General features: G+C 42.0%; 1 protein-coding gene across 2 annotated transcripts in view; it reads right to left on the bottom strand.

The window, feature by feature from the left end:
• ano8b (anoctamin 8b) overlaps positions 1 to 23354 on the bottom strand; it is a 38155-nt gene extending 14801 nt beyond the window's left edge. The window contains exons 1-3 of one of the 2 annotated variants that reach the window (XM_086224709.1): positions 22956 to 23354; positions 3025 to 3135; positions 2010 to 2142 (exon numbers count right to left, since the gene is read on the bottom strand). In XM_086224709.1, the coding sequence (XP_086080835.1) occupies positions 2010 to 2142; positions 3025 to 3135; positions 22956 to 23127 (416 nt within the window). In that variant the 5' untranslated portion in view covers positions 23128 to 23354. Of the gene's footprint in view, positions 1 to 2009; positions 2143 to 3024; positions 3136 to 5999; positions 6095 to 22955 lie in introns of those variants that run through there. The other variant, XM_086224710.1, reaches the window with a different exon arrangement.

Below are 23354 nucleotides of genomic sequence, written 5' to 3'. Positions count from 1 at the left end.
ATAAAGGGTGTGAATATTCAAGGTGAAATTTGAAAGGGTGAAAGACTTTCTAGGTTATCTTTTCTGTCATATAAAATGTAGGTCAACCTATCTAAGAGCAGGTGTGTGTGTGTGTGTGTGTTTGTGTGTGAGTGTGTGTGTTTGTGTGCGCAAGAGAGAGAGAGAAAAAAGACAGCATTTCCAGTATTTCTAAAACCTGCTGGTACTCTTTCAGAAAGCACTCTCTCCATCCTCCAACCACATTGCCCCATTTCACTCCTTGCTTTTCCTTTATCTTTCCTTTCTTACGACTATCTATCTGCTCCTGACTCTTTCTATCACTCCTTCTGTTTCTTTACTCTTTCCTTCTGGCAATCTGTCAGTTCCATTCATGTGTAAAAGGTTTGGTTGAGGTTTCTTTTTTTTTTGTGAGGCCCGTTGGTAAATGCACAGTCAGCAGTGAGGACTCAACATTTGCAAGCGAATACAGTCTGGAACACTGCGTGCCAACTTGATCTCGTGGATTGTATTTCTCTGTATTTATACACCAAAGTCAACGCTGAGATTAAAATGACCCTGAATTGAACCTGGCCAATGTAATCAGAGCAAACACAATCCATGCTGTTAAAGCTGACAGTAACCTTCTGCAAAACTTTAAATAACCTGCAGTAAAGAAGCCACATGCACGGACCGGAAACAGCAGGTAGCTACTGAAGACCTGTGCCTACTATAGCTGCAGCTAAATATAAAACTTGATAAATGGAGGGGCTATTTTACACTACCATAGAACAAAGGGAATATTTTTGACTTGTACGTCAAAGCTTCAGTAGTAGCATTTAAAAATAGCTTAAAGTGCTATCTCAGATTTATGAAAGTGGGGTTGTATGAGGTAATCATCCATCGTACGTGCCTTACCTCCAGTCACAGCGTCGTCTGTGCAAAGATGCTGACAGAGGCAGTACAGGCTACTACTGAAAAATGTCTTTTATCCAGCTAAAGTAAAAAAAAAGCCATTATTCATTTACTCAATATTTTGAATAGTTCACTTTACGAAGCGAGGCTGCACGGTGGTGCAGTGGTCAGCACTGTGGCCTCACAGCAAGAAGGTTCTGGGTTTGAGTCCTGGCTCGGGCGCGGGATCTTTCTGTGTGGAGTCTCCATGTTCTCCCCGTGCCTGCGTGGGTTCTCTCTGGTACTCCAGCTTCCTCCCACAGTCCAAAGACATCAAGAGGGGACGAGGCTGATTGATACTCTAAATTGACCGTAGGTGTGACTGTGAGTGTGAATGGTTGTTCGTCTCTGTATGTTGGCCCTGCTCTGGACTGGTGACCTGTCCAGAGTGAACCCCGCCTCTCGGCCGTAGATGCTGGGATAGGCTCCAGCCCCCCCTAGGAATAAGCGGAAGATGACGATGATTTTACTAAGCTCGTTCTATTGGCTCTCCAGTTTTCGTCCAAAGCTTTTCTTCTTATTCCTAGCATACTGTGCGCTGCATTACTCCATAGCGGCGCTCACTGGTTCAAACAGCTGATCCGCAGTGCATGGCATGCGTAGAGAGTCAAGGTTGACAATCAAAGAAATGACTGATGGGAAAATTAAAGCGGTGAAAATGTTACAACTGGGTTTTCTGAGGTGTTTGGTGGATAAAAAAAAATGTTTTCAGCAGTACTCCATCAGAGCTGCCGCTGCTTCTGGTCTCTGCACGGGAGTCACGCTGTACCGCATCTACTGGAGGTAAAACCCGTGAGATGGACGTCTACCTCTTACAACCCCACTTCAATACATGCAAACTATAATTCAAACTATAAAAGTTTAAACTGCAGTCTCGGCACCACCTGTAAGATAATCAACAGCAGGGGGTGATGTATTGTTTGGCCGTTGACTGACAGGTGCCCCTTAAACGTGTTTTTGACCGTGATTTTAAAGCTGCACGCTTCCTTGCAGCTCTCCTGCTAATGAGATTACCCTTTTGTCTTCGCAGGCTTGCCAGCAATGGGCAAACTTGATGACGCTGCTCCTGTTGTTCTTACTTTTCATATGTGGCCGTGATGAAGAATGCGTAGACACGTGTGTGCTTGTGGTGTCGGATTTGGATGATGAGCTCTGGAATTCCCAGCCGGATGTGGTTCAGTAGCCATAGCAACGTGTGGTCATCTGTAGTATCTGTGGAAGGAAATGAAAAATAAAAATACATCTTCAACTGTACCCACACGCCAGTGTACACAGAGCTGCCTCCCACAGTCTTGTACTATTTAAGTAGCAGCTGGAGGTTAGATGTCGTACTAACAATCACTTGAGCTTAATTCTTCTGTGCTTCCTCTGGTGGTTGAGGGATTTACACTGGTTATGTATTGTTTTCAGGCAACAGCTGAGGAAGTTTAAAGAGTATTCTAAAAAAACATATGTATCTCCAATTTCATTACCAAGACTAAGTGTTAGGATTAAATGGTAATTTGAAGGAAAAAAAGAATATCAGTTTCTTATTTGTAATCAAAATTGCAAGGAAAATATTGAAATGTCGATTTGGAGTAATGATTTTGTGTGTATTTTTCATGAAATTCAATGAGACCATGAATTTTTATTAGAAAGTAATTGGCTCCCCGTGTCCCTCCTGTGTGGATTGTATTCTGGGTCGGTGATGAACAGATTACGATGATACTACGTTCAACCAAGAAAAACACGTTTTGTACCCAATGATTATATAATACTACAATATACTCTGACACAATTATCATACTGTAAAAATCTCACATGAAGATTATTTATTAATCAGCTGTACTGTACATTAAGCCAAGGCAAAAATTCGACAATTTCATTTGGCAGACGCTTTTGTCAAAAGCGACGTACAAGACAATCAAGAATTTACTTTCTTAGTAAGTACGAAAAAGTGCTTCGACTTTGATTGGCTGCAAGTGCTGCCATCTAGTGGCAGAAGTGCCAGCTTTTTTTGTTTTGTTGTGTTTTTTTGCGCGTGCTTTAGCGGACTAAGACAGTGTCCTCACATGTACAGAACTACAGAAATAAATGTGTGTTTGACTGCTTGACCTGCAAACGTCATGAGGACATCACAGTTCTCCGTGGGCACCGTCTTCATCCAAGACTTATGAGACATGACGTGTCTCCCAGCCTGCAGCAGACGCTTTCCAAACAACTTATCTGAGAGGGCAAGAAGGAGAGGAAGAGTGAGAGAGAGTCAGTCACCTTTTCAAAGTGAAACAGTGTAAAGAGCAATGACATTTCTAACATTTTGACGAAACCCTCCTCCAAAACTCTTACCCCCACTGCCCCAACACACACATACGTGCTGTCCTTCACAACGGGACACATTTAAATATCATGTCCTTTCACCCTCACAGCAGGAGATTGACAAAATTCATCCTCCTCAGCCGCCAGGGCCACAGGCCACAAGTGAGACACTCAAAACATCAATGATACACAATGTGGAGGAGATATTTGTCCGTATTCTTTCTCCTGGAAGCTGGTCAACAGAATTAATAATACAATATCAACAGTAATTTCTCTCACATATATGATATATTATATCAGAGTTGGATATTCATATGAAAGGTTTTTAAAAAGTAATCAAAAAGGCTCTGAACACTCAGTTTCTACAAATTCTTTCTACTTTTGTGTCGAGTTGATGTCAGCGGGTATGGGTTACATATACTGTATATATTATGCTTTTATATATATATATATATATATATATATATATATATATATATATGAATAAAGGCACGTCTGTTATTCAGAGGGAGATCATTTATAAATTATTGTGGTACTGACAAACTCAGACATAGTTGTTGTGTTCTTGGTATTGAAGAAATTAACACAACATATTATTTCCTATTTATGTAGCCTACATAAACTTAATCTTGCATCTTTTATCTCATAAACTCAGTATTTATGTCGCAGTAATACTGAGATGTTTGTCTACTAATCCCAAACAAGCATAAATTCAATCTGAAGCCTTTAGAAGCAGTTAATTTTAATACAGTAAATGTGAGACAATAAAAAAAAAGGTTTATTCCATTGAATTGAACCATTTAATTGCAGAATCAACAAGCTGTATTGGTGAGCGTAATAGCGATATCTTCACAATACCATCCCTAAATAGGTCCCCTTTAACTATATTGACTGCTGCCATACAGCCATAAATTTAGTTCCTCCTCCTCTCTACTCTCACACCAAAAATAGCCACACGGTAATGTCACATTACACCAGAGTCGCCCTTCATGCAGCAGTGTGAAGGAAAAATAATGCACAGTAGAGATTTCTTCTGGGCTAGATACAGTTCCATCGCAGATAAATTAGACTCGGGCGATCTCCATCTCCACTTTGACACCTCACTGATCGATCACTGACCCACAGGTCTCACGTTTTCACAGACGCGTACTTAAGAAAGTCAGGCGTTTAAAAGAGGACCAGGCTCTTCTGTATCCGGTGCAAACCCGGACCCGGCTCAGCTGTCAGAGGACACTGTGAAATGTTTCCCAGGTCCTGAATATTAATGACAGCAGCCTGGAGAGAATGCCTGTCCCACAACAGCCCCTGTGATCACTGAGGCGTGGGACATCAGAGGAACTGGAACGTGGGAGGCTTTCCAAAAATCGCACGCAGGCACGTTTGCTATCACAGCATCAATCACAGTGAACACAATATGTTTCTTTATGTGCATTTAAAGGTCGAAGAACATGTTAAAGCACCAAAATATGAAAATCACCTTGAGCGTGAGGTTTCTGCAGAATCCACCAACGGTTTAAGTGCTGCTCACTCACACGTAGAAAAAGAGCGAGGCCAATGCAAGCAGTAAATTTAACACTGACACACCACTTCTGCCAAACCAATAAATATCTGTCACATAAAACCATCATTGGGGTTCGCTGCTCAGTGTCCTTCAACTTCCTGGAACAGAGTAGTGACAGAAAGTGACACTAGCATGCAACGCTGTTATTGTCACTCTGCTGGTTTCAACAGGCCCGAGTCAATGCCGTTAATGCTGCCATCAATATTTTTATGAATGTGAATGGAGCGCAGACAGCTGTCTCCAGCTAAAGGACTTCAAGAAACCCATTGTTGGAGAAAATAGAGCATTTAACAGCTAAAGAGACAGTTAGTTTCCTCAAAATGAAACAAAAAGGAGAGCAAATTTAAAACTTCCACCGGTGTAGACGACCGGTTTCATGTGCTCATGTAAGCGGATGACTGCTAGCTAACACATTAACAAAACCTAATTATGAACTCAGCACAATGTCTCTATTGATCAACAAATAAATGAATGCAGCTTAAATTTCCATTACAATTTGTTAGAATATTTGCAAAGTCATTCCTAATGTGATGTTTTTGTGTGTTTTCAGAGTGTAGTGCTACCTAACACAATAAATCCAGCTCCCAGAACATCATATGGAAAACTGAAGTGCATTTAAGTTCACGTGTCACTCACTGAACTTTAACACTATTTGAAATACAGCTGCCATCACATAAATGGGTCGCGTCTCAATTTGATCAGGATATACAGTCGTGCAAGAGGACACAGCATCGATACTAAAGGCTGGAATATGGACATGTCATCACGAGAGAAAATAAACATTGCAACACATTGCTGGATGGATTTGAACACTCCCACTAAAACTGCGTGTCTGGTTAGATTTGAAAATCAAATGTATTAAATATTGAATACTGCCTGGGCCCTGCGCTGCATGTCACCCCCACCTCCCTCTCTTCTTCTGTTTCTAGTTGTCTTTCTACAAAGACGCACAAATCCCCCAAAACTATTTTAAAAATATGTGTGTATGATTTGTTCTTCTGTACATAAAAATAAAAGTGAAGAATATCTTTGTCCCTCACAAATAAATAATAATACAGTGTAAACACATGAAAGGGAAAGATTCTACCTCACATATTTGGATGAAGTTGATAGTATCATCTGTCATAAGAAATCAAAACACACAAGCGTAATAAATACGTAGTTACGAGTAAAGGCAGCGTTACTATTAAAAGGCTCTCCCTTCAGTACTTACAGAAGTACTATCTTTTTCCACACTGCTCTTCACTCCTGAAGGACATTTTCAAATGTCTGAGCAGACCGTACGGGAGAAACAGGAGGGTATTTTAGACTTCATAATCTTGAGTGGTACTCCCAGGCACTGAAATCTGACTGGCTGCACCACTGTGCGTTAGATGAAATGCTGCAGGCAGCTCTGCGACATGACAGCCATTCTAATGAGCCCTGTATTCATCGCTCAGGGCAAACACACACACACACACACACACACACACACACACACACACACACACACACACACACACACGACCTGGACAGGCTGGCAGACTGCTTTTAAATGCTTTCACAGTTCCTCAATTTATAAGTCACGTTACCGAGCGTGTGTTCAAACGCTTTGAATACACACGTTTGCAAGATAACCTGTCTGAGCTGCACTACACACACCAGGCCAGCAGGACAGCTATCTGTAGTATCGGTAGTATCTGATGTACTACAAGTACTTGAGGTGACGTTAAGATTTCAGTGCACTTCCTCCTTCGCAGACCTCAGCTGAATTCTTGTTTCCCATCCTGTTGATTGACTGCTAATTCATATTAACGAATTTTGTTTTGCAGTACATACACACACATACTTTATATTATATATATATATATTATATATATATATATATATATATATATATTATATATATATATATATATATATATATATATATATATATATATATATATGCAGCTCACAGAACATACAACATACTGTGGCATCACCTGAGCCTATTTACGCAGCTATAATTGTTTTCAACTCCTTTGCCTCTCATTACTGTACCTCTGTGATTGATTTAACGAGGTTAATCAATCCCCATTGATTGCTTACATCTATCACATCAGTCTTCCTCGGGAAAATAGTGAGTGCTGCAGATGTTTTGCTGTGTTTGATTTAAAATAAGGGGTTCTGAGTTCATCAGGTTTGGTGAAATTCGGCCACTCAGTTTTGATGTAATCCTGCTATGAGACAAACAAATCAATCATATATCCTCCTCGGAGGTGAGAACGAAACAACATTGCACTTTGAAAGTCCTTAAACCACCCAAATTTATGTACATTTTAAACTACATCCAATGTAACCTCTGCATATAATACACAACTAAACTGGGCAATAATGACAAACATGTTTATCCAAAAAAAAAAGCCATAATGCAGAGCCATAACACTTGTCAGAGAGCCGCCAGGTAGCTGGAACAAGAAGAAGTGTCTTTCTCTGATCTTCAGGGGCTCTCTGAAGTACGTCCCGGGGGTGTTTATGTGTGTGTATTCACAAATACCTGCGCGGACACGCAGTACACGATTAATCAGGTGGAAGTCAGGTGAGCAATAAAACCAAGGTCAAAGACACTTGAAGACTGTTGTCACTGACTGTGCAAGTCTGATTCTGGCTGCTACCACGAAGCGGAAAACATATCTTTGTAAGGATCGAACTGAAGACTGACTGATACACACACCAGAGTTACCTTTTTTTTCCTAAGATATATTTTCTGAGAAATTCAGTAAACATGCAATATTTTTCCCATGATGCAGTTTTCTGTATGTCGCCTTTGATATAATAAATTCACATCAGGACTTTTAGCCATGAATCACCTGTTGAAAGACATCAAGTACTTTTGTTTAACATGTAAAGATGATCAACTTTTATCTCCTATGAAAGCTAAGAAAGGGGAAGACACTTCTGCCTATCACTTCTAATTTCTGGATGGACGATAGCATAGGAAATACAGTCAGAGTGACAACCTGCACATATTTTTGTCTCACAACTACTTTGGTGATGAGAAGAGTGTTTTGTGTAATGACGCTGCAGCTTCTCACTGTGCAATTGATTTGGATTATTAAAGTGAGAGAATTCATAGACATGGATTTATTGCCAGGAGAGAATAGTTTCAAAATGTCTCACTGAAGCGACTTTAGTAATGATAGTAAAGTAGTAGGTTTTTATGTTACACAGGTATGTTGGGATGTCGACTGTTGACCAAAACGGCAGTTATTAAAACAGATTTGTACTTGCATGGGTTGAGGTTCTACAAATAAACAAAATACTAAATTATTTTTAATTTGCCATCATAAACTGCCTCTTGATGCCTATAAATAGCATTTGGTACATTTTGGAGAGACAAAATTCCTCCTTTATGACTTTGAGGCTTGCAGTGCCGGTTTACAAAGAAGTATATTTTTGAATACACCTCTATAAAAAGATCCCTTTGTAAGTGCGCCAGGCAACAGCGTGTATTTCCTAGGAGGCTGGAGACTATGGCAGGATTTGAATGTTTCTCACAGCCAAAAAATGTTTTATGTGAAGTCACATTAAAGTAGGACTTTTATCCATCCATAATAATAACGGAGACAAACAAACACACCAAAATAGTGACGCAGAAAAGACCAGCAGAACCCCCAAAGGAGGAGGAGAGGGAATAGCAAACAATAAAATAAGCTGTATTTCCATTTTCACATCTGTGTGGAGTGTAAATGAGACAAATGACCCTATTAGTAGAACAGGAAATCACCAAATACTATCACAATGAGAGTTAGTACCTTTTTTTTAAACTGCAAATTATGTCCTGAAAGGGGGAAAAAAATGTTCGCAGAGTGCTTATCTTCTTTTTGTAGCAAGATCTGATAGTTGTCCAGGAGACAGACTGACCAACATGCATGCAGATTTGCAAACTGTATAATAAAAGAGTGTACATCCGCGTATTGACAGCACCACACAAACTATTCCAATATTGTTCTTAAGCCATTTTCCCCCCAGTAGAATAATGACATCAGGAATGCGGTCTAGATCAGAACCTCATCCAGAACCAGTCACAGAACCATCACTGTGCATGACTCTGTATCAGATCATGCAGTAAAGTCAAGTCCAACTGAAACTAGTGGTCACTGCATCAACAGTGGACAAGAGATGGATCTCACCAACGCAAAACCTACAGGACCGGAATCTACATTTATTTACCACTGATATTATTATGTGTCTGCTCGAGCTCTCTGATTGCCTGCCTGCACTCTGCACTCGACAGAATGTACCAAATGCATAAATTTTCACACACGACAATCAATAAATGATACATAAATAATTAAATAAGTGAAACACATCGATGGTACTCATCATCTTCAAAAATGACAGGCACAGAATCACATTTCACCCTTCTTATTACTTTGCTTCTTTGGGGAAACTGACGTTTGTGAGTGCTGCCTCCACATCCTCAGATATGTTTTCTTGAAGGGGAAAAGCGGACCAAAGTTAAAGTTTTTATCTTCCTCTGCAATTAAAAAGCTAAATTCAATTAAAAAAAGAAATGAAAAATAGTGTGCTTTATACATTAGTAAACAGCAGTACGTCTGTTACTGAGAGAGCAGAAAATCTGTTTGCTTGCATTTGTTGTTCATTCTCCTCACGAGTGCTGGCGTCGGCAGTTGCTTATTATCAAAAGATTGCCATTAATCAACCTGATTATTCGGCCGACTAATTTACCAGCCAATCACTAAAACATAACAACACTACTCCCAAACTCCCACCTGTCAACATGCAGACACACCGTAAAACATCTATCTGAGCTGACAGGCACACGGAGCAGAATATATGTGTGTGTGTGTGTGTGTGTGTGTGTGTACATCCGGATCCGGATTGATACATCAAATCAAATCATGCAACTGACATGTTTGAAATAAATACTGATCAAATTGTTCCACTTGGGACGATAATGAGAACCAGGCAGTGGATTCTGCAACTGTACTTACAGAGGAAAAACTGCAAACCCTAATCCTACCTTCTCCTCTCATCTGTCTCCCTCCCTCCCTCCCCAACTTCCCATTTGCTTTATTGCTTGTCGCAGCGGCCACCTCACTGCAGCCTCCCAACGCAAGATACCACAAACAGTCCGCACACATTTATACAAACACTCCAGATTCCACACTGCATCTGCACATCTGCACACACAGATGTGTTTAAGATGATACGAGGGCTCTTCTTCCCATAGCAGCAGAGCACTCTTCCTATCTCTCATCGCTTTCTTACACGCCGTGGCCCTCTCAATCTGTCTCTCTCTGTCTTTATATATCTTTTTGCCACTATCATGCCTCTCTCTCTCTCTCTCTCTCTCTCTCACACTCTCATCCAAATCCTCTCTTAGCCCCCCTAAGCAGATTCCCTCAGAGCCTCTTGCTTTCTTTTTTATTTATTTTTCTCTTGCAGCTCTCCTGCCTCCCCTCTCACTCAGGCTCTCTCAAGACTTATTTGTCATCACAGTAAAGATAGAGCTCCTATGGATGAAGCTCTAAAACTAGGCAGTGGGGGGGAGGCACGATGATTCTGATACAAATGAACCAGGTTTAAGACAGAGCAGTAGAGTGGCCATGCGCTAACACAGCAGGACTTATTTGTAAGAAAGCTTATTTCAGGCTTTGGCTGAAGCGTTGAAACTGTAGCAAAGCCTGCAGACCTGTCAATCATCCCCAACGGTGAAATGAATTGGACGTATGTGAACGTAGATGGTATATTTTCTTCATCAGACAGTTTTAAGTGTGAAAAGCTGGATGCTTCTCACCCTCAAATGTCACCGTCTTGGCAAAGTAAGGGGGGGAGGGGGCACCAACCTATTTTCAAAGTTGTGAAAATGATGGCAGAGGACATGGTTGCAACAGCGAACAAAATTACTCATGTAAGCGACTAGACACTCAGTGCTGCCGCATTTTCATTAGGAACATCAGCTGCATCAAAACTAGCACTTATTTCTCCCTCAAGAAATAACGACACAGCATGACACTGTGTGAAGGTAGTTGTGTAAAGGCAAAATAAATCCAGAAGAAAGCCCCAATGATGAGATTCAGAATGTAACAGTCCTCACTGTGCTTGTACTGAGGACATTTTTGCCGCAGTCGTAGAACCACAGAGTAACAATACAAATCTATTATCGTGAGTACAAACTGTTATATGACGAAGCTGTGAAGGCCAAGAAAGTGTCAGCTGAGAATCCCTGCAGCCTGAGCACACAGGCATCATTAATGTCTAAGTAGAAGAAGACAGGAGTTGACTGCTTTTATGTTCAGAGTCAGATTCGTGAGTCTGTTACAGTTGAGCGAAAAACATGACGCCCTCTTTATGTTGTCTAAACTTGATTTGCAGATCCTGCGTAAGGCAAAGTAGAAGCCTTCAGTATGTTCATTAGGTTGATCTAGTAGGAAGTCTGTGATGCAGCAAACATATACAAATGTTCTGATCAGCAGTGGGAGCAAGTACCACAAGTAACGGAGTACTAAAAACCTGCTTATTTGTAAAGCAGTCGGTTAATACATATAACAAATATGCTGATCTCAAGAAGGTGCAATGTGAACCATGTTCTCCATCTTAAGTAGTTTGTTAGCATGCAAAATTTAGCTTGTTATCCTTAAGTGTAGGCTGGCTGATCAGAGTGTAAATAGTTAAAGATGTGGTCATCATTTTTCAATCATCATGGAAATGTACATTTGGAATTGTTGTTGCAACTCATCCAGAGGATCAATGAAACACAACAATATCATGGAAATAAACAAAACTGGTTGAGCAACTTTAGTCTCGAACAAACTAGTGGAGGGGCTAACAAAAATGTCAGAGTGCTGCAGGCACAATGTACTTTTGCAGGCCAACCCAGATGTTAGCAACACCGTGGGTTCCCACGAACAATAGCCAATGGCACTTTTTCTCATTGGATTTTGGATTATGGCAGAGTATAAACCCTAAGTTAAACAAAGGTTTCAGGTGTATGTTCTGCTCAGCAATATAATTCACTCATGAGCAAAGCTTTTATCATTTTTGAAGTGTAAATACAATTACAGTAAAAACCTAGCATCAGGCTGAACATGAACAACACCGGGGCACTGGAACTTTCTCCTGACCCATAAATCTTTCAAAAAACCAAAACGAAAACATTTCTTTCAAAACAAGGGAAATGGAAGCTCCATAGTGTCAAGCTATTTCCAGGTTTTGGGACGTGTTTCTGTGCCACTGATAAGATTATCACTTGATGACATTAGCAGTGATAAGAGAACCAGCGCGATGCAGTTGAGATTAAAACCGTCTTTCAACGGCGGGGAGACGAGAGGTGTCAGTTCCACCTTTATGGTAAATAGGATGAGGATGTCACATCACGTCAGTGGTTGTAGATGTCTTGTTTCCTCCTCAACGCCACAGGGGGGATATTAAGGACTCATCCATGGTTTCAAGATAATGCTAACACGTGACCCTGGAGTCCTCAGTGGCTGAGAGCCAAGAGAGGGACAAGGCAAGACCATGTAGGAAGAAAAGAGCTTCATTGTTCACATAGAAGAAGAGCTGAAGTATCACTTCTCCCCGTCCTGTTTTCTTTCCCTCCTTTTCATCAGTCTCCAATCCCCACCAAGTCTGACTCTTTCTGGATCAAACTACATTTGCTGGCTGAAAAAGCAAAATCAGGGTTTTATCTGTCGTGTCCGTTTCGGAACTGAGGTTAAATGGGGAAACAGAAGCTGTGGTGTCTATATTCAGTCAGGTAACAATCGTGGAGAGGACAGTGTTGAATCTATTTCACGGCCAGTTGCTGCAGACCACTCCACAGACTGGTTATCTAACTGGCTGAATTGAATATTGTCACGGGGGGATTACAAATTATGAATAAGCGAGTGGTGATGATGAATATTGTGGAGTGAATAGCAGCCTTTGTGCAGAAAACAGACCTCTTCGTTGAACAGTGTGCAACTGCCAGCGTGGAGGAAGGGTTTCTAATGAACACACAGAACAAAAGGAACACAGATTACAATGGGAACACACACACACACACACACACACACACACACACACACACACACACACACACACACACACACTGGCTATTTCTGTGTTTCTAATTTCTCTGTTAGCACCATGTAATTTTGAGGTTTAAAGGTTGGATGGTCCTTACACATTGACACCTTACTAAAAACAAAACATAAAAAGACACAAAATCTTAGAGGGTAAGTCTGGCGATATTATTTTTCCTATATAAGATCAAACTCAATCAATAAGCCCAATAACAAGAGTTGTATGTGAAGCTAAAGCCTGATGCCTCTTTAAAATACATGAGCCTTGTCATTTTTTTGGAGTTGATCCCACAAACACAATGTGCTTTGAAGATGAAGAGGACAAAACAGTGAAAACAAACTCATGCATTTTTAAGGAGGTTTAACAACAGTCATTAGTCTCTAATGGCGACCTGCTGCTGTGCATTCCACTGACTCTATAATTCGGTAGACAAGAACCTTTAAGGCCAATGTGCGTGCACGTGTTTCTGGTCAAACACACAGATTTATCTGAGGTGAATTGAATTATGAGATCTACGAGATAATTCATCACGTTTATAATGAAATCGTCAAAAGATATCAAGCAACATGGGCGACACTGCAACAAAAATCTCACAGATTTATCAACTCCAGAACTGAGTCTCGTGTGTGTGTGTGTGTCTATGTGTGTGTGTGTGTTAATGCTGTTGACGTACTGCTCTGTGTGATGTATGAACATCTATTCCCAGACAGGAAAGAGGGGAGGGAGGCTCCCAGTTAGATCAATAAGCGGAGGAACCAGTGATTATAGTACATTACTACATCATACCTCCCATTTCCTTCCACCCGCAATGACAAGCAGAAGATGTCATTAATGGCTTTGGTAGCTTTGGTTTCTCGAGCCTTTCAAAAAGAAGCGTCAGGAAGGTCTAACGCAGCATTTCCTGCTGACTAATTTAGTTTCCACAAAGCAGCATAAGGAAGTTCAGTAAATATAACATGGAAATCAGAGCAGAATGAAACATAGCATTTTAAATGTGTTTTATCAAAATGAGTAGTGACTGTACAGTAAATCATACATTTCAAACTGGACTGGCTCATACTAATTTTACAGTTTGAGTTTTGTAAAGTCACTGCACCTTTGATTAAATACTCGGTTAAATATTGTGTTTTCTTTGTGAACAGAATCCAATCCAGAGATCTTCAGACAAACAAGACTGTTGACTCGTAAATGATGCAATACTATATTTCTCTCAAATGCAAATACGGACATTTCAGAAGTGACACTGCACTTTATTTTCCTTGACAGCTTGTTTCTGCAGGCATCAGAGACGCTCAAGTCTTCACATGCTGAAGGACTTTGGCAAGGAAAATCAAGAGGACGATAAGCTGCATGAACACTGAGTGCCAGAACTGTGACTCTCTGAACATTTGACAAGAAGTTGTGAAGCAAAACAACAGGAAGGTTGCTGTAAATGACATATACATTGTCCTTATGGAAGACAAGAGGAAAGCTGGGTGAAGGCAGAGGGAATACATGAGAGTGAAGCTCAGGAAAAGGCTGTAACTCAACTGCTGCAGGCTTTGATCAGTCAACACCAGCAATGTGCAAATATGAACAAGAACACAATGTTCCTGTTGCTTTGAAACTTTCCTACATTCAAATTAGTATTTGAGGTGGGGGCTGGACAGTGACTGGGCTACTCAGACAAGGAACAAACCAAAACTACCAAAATCTTGGGACTAACACACAGGGCCACACCAATGCAGGACTTGGGAAGCCAAGGCCAATAAGGGAGGAAGAAAATTCCAGTATTGATATAATGGCCGAAATATATATCTGACTTCTTTTTGCAATGATCCGTTAACACACAAACACACTGGGCCCTTCGGTCAGTGGATTTTTATTGAGATTAAAAAACAACCTGTTATATAACATTGATTGTTCCAGGTGTCATTGATTTAAGGGCAGATAACACAACTATCAGGATGCCTGATCCTTGGCTGTGTTGTTATTTCTGAAGGTCACTGGCACTGAAATTATAGGTAAAAATGTATGCATTGCCTTGGTGGCAGATGTTCCAACTGTCAAGCGGAATAATAAATGCTGCAAGTTGAGAGATTCACCCCGATCCATCTACATCGACAAGGAAAACGAATGAAAAAGCATAGGGGGTTTGGAAAGGGAAAACATACAGTAGATATTCCAGGAGCGACTGAGGTGAACGCTCAGGGGACAGCTGAGCCTTTATCTGTCATCTCCAGCTGTGGGCTCTATTGCTAATGTTTAAGTGTTGTTTTCCCCATTACAGAGCTGCATATAAATCACCCTCTCAAAACACTTGTCTGGTATAAATGGAAGAGGCCAGCCAGTGCTGATCCTGTTCCTCATAAATGTACTGAACAAGCCCCCCTACACGGCCCTACACCCCCTGCCACACACGCAAAACCACAAAGCTATGCAGGACAATAAAGGTGACAATCGGCAAAGAGGAAAAGGTGAGTGACTCCGGTGTTACTGGTACGGAGTTGTAATCAGAGGAGTATGCAGCAGCATTTTTGAGTGTGCTACAATACCAATATGCTGCTTTGGAGGGTAATGAGGAGACGATGAGAAGGATTGATTCCACCTCTCTACCTAACAAACAAATATATGAGTGTAGTGGCTGAATAACAAGTCACAGGGGGGTGTGGAGGAAAACAAGAACAGCACAGAGGAGAGAGACCCGTATTACATTACAATCCCCTTGTTTATCATTGGCTGACTCTGTGCGAACACTGTTACTGATAATACAGTATGTCCCTTCCTCCCCTCGTTGCTGTATGTTACACTTTCCTGGACCCTTAGCCTTCTCTGGAGGCTGCAGAGTGGCTAATATGGAGCAATTCCCCATGAATGAGGCTAAAAACAGCATTCTTCACTGTGGTCATTGTATTTCTCTGGGCTTTGCTTAGCAACTACAAAAAAAAGGACAGAGATCCAGGCCTAGTTAGTGCAGTCACAGAGGATAGACTAAGGACAAGGTGACCAAATGCACTTAAATCTTACTCTTTCCTTCAGGAATGCAATATCAGTGAGACACAGGAGGAGGATGGTTAGTGGCGCTGCTTTGATCACAGCAAACTAAGCCTACAATCGCCGATACCATCTATGTGACACGCCAGTGGTTCCACACAAGGAAGGAAACCGGCAACACAATCTGAGCTTCTAGCATATTAAGCTCTGGAGTGTGCATGATGATTTTCTGCTGCTTACAGTTTGATAATCTTTATGGCTAGAAATAGAAAAGTAGAAACTTCCAGAGGGCATGAATGAGGATTTAGAAGTTTGTTAGCTAGAAGCAAACAGCCATTACGGGTGATATGATTAAGCCATTAACTAGGGCATGGGAATCACCAGTGGCGAGACAGATGGTTTATCACAACCCAAAGTGTTATTGTATCTTCTTAAAACATACTGGCATCAAATTGTTGTTTGGTGTTTATGATCTGAGAGCAGAAGTCTCCAGAGGGTCTCTGATAGTGGCTACGTGTGAGGGGGATTCACGCATCTGCAAAGTAGTCAGATGCCAGCAAGAATCAGGTAACACAAAATGCAGACTGTGCTGTTGGTGACAGGATGCTGCAAAACTGATCTGGTTCTAAAATCACAACAGCAAGTTGCTCTCAGCTTGTTTTAGAATTTCCAGAAATCATCCTCGACTACTGACTAACTACTGACCTTTGTAGCTGCGTGATGCATCAAACATTTTCGGTTCCAGAAAAAGAGCAGGACAGATTATTTTTCAGATAAAAACAAACACAACACACAGGTTTTTGGGCGATATATTTTCATGGAAGGATCCTCACGATGGAATTACCCATCAAAACTTGACATCTCAATTCCAGGAGTCCACTGTACGGATCCAGTAGCAGTGGTCTCCTTTTCATCTAAACGCTTCACTGTGTGGAGCTGCTTGGAATGAAATATAAATTTTATATAAGCAGGGTGAGGCCAGAAAGTTCGTTGGCATCAAAACGGAGTCTGAGTGAATGTAACTGACAGCTTCAAAAATGATGTGTAAGGCAGATAAGTCACTTCATGGCCGATATAAGAGCCGCCTAAGAGGTCCAGTAATATTTAGGACAATATCAATTCGGTGATAAGTTACATGCTGCTGGCAATAGATAGCTAAAGAAATATTAATTTGAATAGTTAGCATAACCACATACAGCCACTAAACCAGCAAATACACCATGAAAAACAATCTCTATCATAAACACAAAATGATCGTAGTACAAACGGCAGTGTTGTTTATTGTTGTTTGAACAGTTCCGCCTTTACTCTGAGAATCTCCATATTAAAGCAAGAAGCTTGTAATAAATATGAAGCATCTTAGGATAGAGCCAGTCACTTGATTTTATAGAGAACCAGATGGTCTACTTAGAGTATGAAGGACTTCACACAAGGGTGGCCATCAGCTCATTACAGTAAGTCCAGGTTTTCCAATCTTGTTTGCAAAAAAAGGTGATATTGCCACCAGATGACCAATCACAAATAGAGGAATATAATCCATAATTAAAAATAAAAAAAACTAACTAGGGAATGAAAATTGAAAAATGAAACTATAGGGCACTCTGAGTACACATACCTCCACATCTGAAGTTCCATCATCCTGTGAAACTGAATCAAAATCCAGCTCCAACTTTGAGTTGTCTGCTACCAGACAAACCAGCGCTAGTTATCGCAATACCATCTAGGGTAATAAATAAATAAGTCCACGTGTTAATCAACATGAAAGCGTCATTATGAAGACAGTTGACAAGAACTGTGTATTCCACTCCTGAGTGGGTTGTTTTAGTATCGTATAGCACGTAAATCAACTTTAGCACCATTTTCTCAACTGCAACTCAGCTGGCAGTGTTACTGGAGCAGGTAAAGACAGCACAAAAACAATTCTGAATCTGTAGTCTAAGCAGTTTTCAGATCTTATGAATTCAGCGAGTACAAGGCTCTAGTGCTTTAATTAGTCTCTATATGAGGATAAAAGTCATAGGAGCAAGTACAAGGGAACAGGTTTGAAATGAATAGCACTCTAGAGGGCACTCCTCCACCAAGGCTAACTCAGCCAAACTCAATGAGAAAATTCAACAACTATTTTTCCTGGATCTGCCTGAAAACTGTCCTGGGCCAACACTACACCACTCCATCAGGATTGGTGAAAATCACTCTCATAGTTTTTGCATAATCTTGCTAATAAACAAACAAACAAACAAACAAACATTGTCAAAAACAGATCGACCTCGGCTGGTAATGTGATGCTACCTTCTTAGCAGAGGTAAAAATAACCCGGGATGGCTGGAAGGGAGAGGGGTGAGGGGTATCCATGCACAGAGGTCCGGCCCTGGTCAGTATGCAGTGTTTTTATGTGATGCAACCTCCTATCTGGATTTGAACTTGCTTCCAAGCAGGTTGGGTCAATGGCATAAACCACAATAAATCCCACTGAAAAGTCAACCACCGTTATGATACTGAAAATCCTGAACTGAACCTGAATTTACCTCCCTATTACCTTTATGATAACAATGACAAGGTCAACCCACTTAGACTTTGCTTGATTGCTAATGCAGCTAATGTGCAGCTCAGCTATTACACTGAAGGAGGGATAGAAGAGGGAGAACAGGACATATAGCTCTGTGGAACATGCAATGAATATGAGTGAGCTAGGCTGAGAGAGAGAGAGAGAGAGAGAGAGAGAGAGAGAGAGTCATTAGGTACAACACACTGCTGTCATTATCATACTGTATTACACTCATCAGCCCCTTCATTTATGAAGCTGTGGGAGGGCACAAAACCAATGGCGCATTCGATGTGCTGCTGCGAAACAGATCCTCTTTTAGAAAGTTTGATGTGATGCGTTCTCCTCTCAACACCTCCCAGCCTTACTCTGCTGTATTTAAAGCAACCTGTGTGACGGTGAAGCTGACTAAAACTGTCTGGAGCAAAAACGAGAGATTCTTCTAGCTAGTGAGGCGGTGAGAGAAGGCAGAAGCCGGGACCAGTGAGTGCAGAACTCTGCTTCATACATTTTGCAGATTGTTAATACATCTATTAATGCCAAGCATCAAAGAGTTAAACAAGCTGACAGAGATGAAAATGGACCTTTTGGATCCCACCAACAGACCTTCAATTCAGAACATGGCTTTGAGCTTTAGTTTTTAGACCAGATTTATTTACTAGAACTGCATACTTGAATAATTTTATGAAGTGAAACCTCATTTAAATAGTGTGACAGTTAAAAAAGAAACAGAATTAGACCATGACACGGCTTGTAATAGTGTGCGAATTAAAGAATCTACACATTTTGCCATGGTCAATCAAGAGTTTGTGGTAACGCTGTTAAACCTGAGGCACAAGGGTCATTATGAAAAAGTAAACTGCGGTTTGTTTGATTGGACTTACGCAAGGGTCATGAGATGATCAAAATATCATTCCATCTTCACCAAAGAGTGAATCTCACTGTACAAGCTGACAAATGTCCTAAATCCTAAACCACTGTACTGGCTGATTGGACAACTGCAAATTACATGACCTGATTTTCATAACACAGAATCTTATCAACACTGGCCTCAGAGGGAACACGGACTAATTGGTGAGACTTTTGCATTGCTTTTTCTAATGATGGGCGCGTAATTAATCTTTGAAACACGGACTGGTGAGTGTTGGAGGCTACAAAGGAGGATGGCTGTGAGGATCAAAGTCATTCCAGCCTACTGTGAGGGGATTAGGAAAATATAGTGGAGGCATGGAGACAATCAAGCACCCTGAGCCTCCAGTGAGGAAAATCCTTCAAGGCGGTGACAAAAATCTGGAAAAAAGAAAAAACTGTCTCGCCTTCCTGTTGTGCTACAGACGCAAGAGGGTCATGTGCCCGATGAAAGCGGCGAGTTTCTATCCCATCGTGACCCATCAAAGATGTCTGGTAGGAGCAGGAGCCAGCAACATTCTCGACGCTTAATGTAGAGCGTTGGCCGTACGGGTGAATGCCCATCCACTCCACCCACTCAGAAGGGCGCACCAAAATAAGGAAAGTCCACAATGTTTTGGCAACCGGGCTGACACAACACCTTGAGGGCGTCACATCCCTGCACCCCAGCTCTTACAGTCTGAAGCGGGGAATGACACGTCAAACGCGATGAACATCAGCACCGTCCAAAATGTCAAAAAAAAACAAAAAAAAACAACAAATGCCGTCTGGTGCTCCAGGAAGGAAAAAAGAAGAGGAGGAGAAATATGGAAAAGAAGTAATGTCATGATTGAATATTTTATTGCACCGCAGTATTTATAAACTTCTTACAACTTCAATTCACCAGGAGAAATTGGAAAAAAGTGCACTTATTGGACACGTTTGTGTTTCCTGCCTCCAGAACCAGCCGACGTTAATCCCACTTGTTATGAGTCAATTAAGAAGCTTTTCCTTTTCCATCCTCGCTAACTACAGCCTTTACATCATCATCATTGACTCGTTTTATATTGCAAACATGATGTGAGAGATGTGCTGAATACTCTTTTGGTGCGGGACTGGCTGCATGGTGTAGTCAGCGTGTATGTATAGGTGCTGTTATTATTATTAGATACTTCTGTGCGGGTTTTATTGTTTTGAAAATCAGGAAAGTAAACTGAGGGGAAAGACACTAAGCTCCAGCATGTCTGTGCAGGTGTATGAAAACAATGACTGGTGGTGGTGGCGGGGTTGTGTGAAATACAAGGGGTGCCAACTAGAGTCTCACCAAGGGCACGGCATTGGTCAGGACCAGCTCTGTCCTACTTCTGATTCATGTTTGCATGTCAGATTTGACTTTTTATTTCCTTAAAGGACTACCGTGACACAACACTGGGCTAGCATGGAAGGTTATTTATGGATGCAGGGGAGGAATCGCGGTCCACTGCTCCTGAAATGTTGCAGCCTGGATCGCAATCTACCAAAGACTCTGCTACAGAGTGAAGTTTCATTAATGAAAACCATTACATGCATCAGTCATCAGAGGATAAGCACAGTTTAAGACGCAGAAATGCTTTGTGTCGTTACTGTAATCCACTCTCCCAGGATAAAGTCAGTGATTTTACCCCCGCCGTGTCTTGACAGTCTGCCCGGTCAGGCCAAGGTATGGGGCTCCAGTCAGCCAAGCTGGGCTTCCTGCAGCATGGTGCTGGACGCCAGCAAGCCAGTCGTGACGTTGAGGTCCTGCTCACAGACGCTTCTGGCCCACTACAGGTCGACCCAGAGCATTGCAGCACATTAAATAGGTGTTACTTGAATAAACATCCCACATGCTGACAAACAAAATGCTTACGGTGTTGGTTGTTGTTCAACTTGCTCTGCAGGACACTGTGATGCATGGCAGTCAGATGCTGAGGCTGAGCTGCGTTTTTAATAACGTACCGCCTATTCAATAAAGCTAAAACTGGGAGGCAGTTAGCTTTGCTTTACATCAATCCAGGAAATTAGTAAAACAGCTATCGAAGCCCTGAACAAACTGTTCAAACATTAAGATGTGGGTCAGACTCTGAGGGGTTTACGTGCCAAAACAATTCTTGGCCGACAGCATGACTTCTGTGGGGATTCCAGAGAACTCCCACTGTTGTATATGTTTATCCATTAACAGGTTGATAGATATGAAATTATTCAAGTCACAGAAACCTGAGAGTGAATATTTCAGTCGAGTTCTTTATTAGTCTCCAGTTCTTCTGCCGGTATCACACCAGAGCTCTGGTAGCGTTTTCCATCGTGTTTTGGTGAATTTTAACACGTTCACCAAATTTTCACAATTAACAAAAGAAGACAAAGTTAACAGAGTTTAAATGTTGTCTAATCGCAAGAAGATTCATTTCTAAATAAACTGTCAACATTAGGATATAAATCAGGAACAATATGCCCAAAACAAGACTACAAAGCTAAAGCGCTCAGTGCCACCTTAAAGTACTGTGCGGTTTCCAATAGTCGCAGCAATGCACACATTTAGTACAGAGGATCCATAATCTACTACCCACTGGCAAACGAAGTACATGTAAAACTGAACTAATCGTCCTTTTCTGACCCCTGAACCTTTCTGTAATCCATCCTTGAAGCAAACTTGGCACCACAGGACTCCAGATTGGAAAGCTCTGGGTGCCACCCTCTCGACAAATCAAACTGACATCAAGCTGCTCTTCCAGCCAACAGCAGCCCTCTCAGGTTACCTCAACCAAGTGTGGCAGTGAGCGCTCATCACCTGATAGCCCACTGCTCCACTGCATCACTCTGCAGCAGTGCTGGCAGAGAGAGCACACAGGCTGGGTCTGCACGCCGCACACAGCAAAAACAAGCCCGGCTCGACAGCTGCTGAGGCTATACCCAGGCTGATATCGTAGTCTGCTCCTGAAATAGCCTCATTTGCAAGTCTTGCATGGAGAAAACTATGATGAGGCTTATTCAGATCCGAGGAACGTAAACACACAACATATTTGTTCTGCTTTACATCATAATCCTAAAACTTGACAGGCCCAAGTAAGAAGCAGCACCAAATAGGCAAAAACAAATGTAATGAGTAGTAGAAACGACACTGCGTGCACAATAGGATACATTTGTATATTACTAAGAGGATTTAAGCCTATTTTAAATAACAAAACATGCACCTGCCCTGCTATCCAATAGCCTGCAACCTACACTGAAGCAGTAACAGTGAGGTAGACAGTCGGTGGATGACATCATGAAGTTGATAAACATTTGGTCGCCAGGGAGGAAAAGCTGGCAGCTCTCACACGTAACAGAGAGTTGAACAGAAAGACCCGAAATAAAACAGCCAGCCCCGGTCTGGTCTGGATGCTGTCACAGCGGCGACTTCCAGACAGATACTGGCTTTATGAGGACAGCAGGTAAAATAGGATGCACGAATTTAAGGGGGAAATGCTCAGAAATGACCTCTCTAAACTAGAGGTAAGACATTAGAAAAGCTGCAGTGACAGCACCATGTGAGAGCCGTTGTTTACGGGCCTGCGTTCTGTTCTTATGGTCATTTAAGGAAGCCCTCATGGAGACAAAAGGACGGTGCCGCGAGGTGTCTGATGGTGGGCTGCTCGTCTCAGCATCACGTTCACCTGCGCTCTCTTCCCCACAACCGCATCGTCCGAGCTTACTCACCCAGTACACCGGAGGAGCTTTGTGGCGGGGCAGCGCCCGGCTCCGGCCTCTCCGCGTCTCCCTGCTGCGCTCGGTGTCGGTGCCGGGAGCTTTCGGGGCCGTCGCCGGCGGCAGCCGCACCACTGGCAGCGGCCGAGGCGGCAGCAGCATTTGCCGTCCCCGTGTCGGGCATGCTCTCTATCAGCGAGGAGCGACGGAAGATGAAGATATTCTCCGGGAAATTGAGCAGTGGTATCGCATCTCAAGAGGAGGGCAAAGCATGTGGATAGCGCGGCGGCTGGTAGGAGTCCGAGTTTTGGGTTAAATGAGTGTGAAAGTGAAGTGAAGGTTGTCGGTGTCGAGAGAGCGGCGGATCATCCTGGTGGTGCTCCGGAGCAGGATGCGCGGCTAGATGGAGAG

The sequence above is a fragment of the Aulostomus chinensis genome, chromosome 14 (genome assembly GCF_037954235.1).
Source record: "Aulostomus chinensis isolate RoL2024-O1b breed Wild chromosome 14, RoL_Achi_v1.0, whole genome shotgun sequence".
Lineage (NCBI taxonomy): Eukaryota > Metazoa > Chordata > Actinopteri > Syngnathiformes > Aulostomidae > Aulostomus > Aulostomus chinensis.
This window is presented reverse-complemented; position numbering and strand designations above follow the sequence as displayed.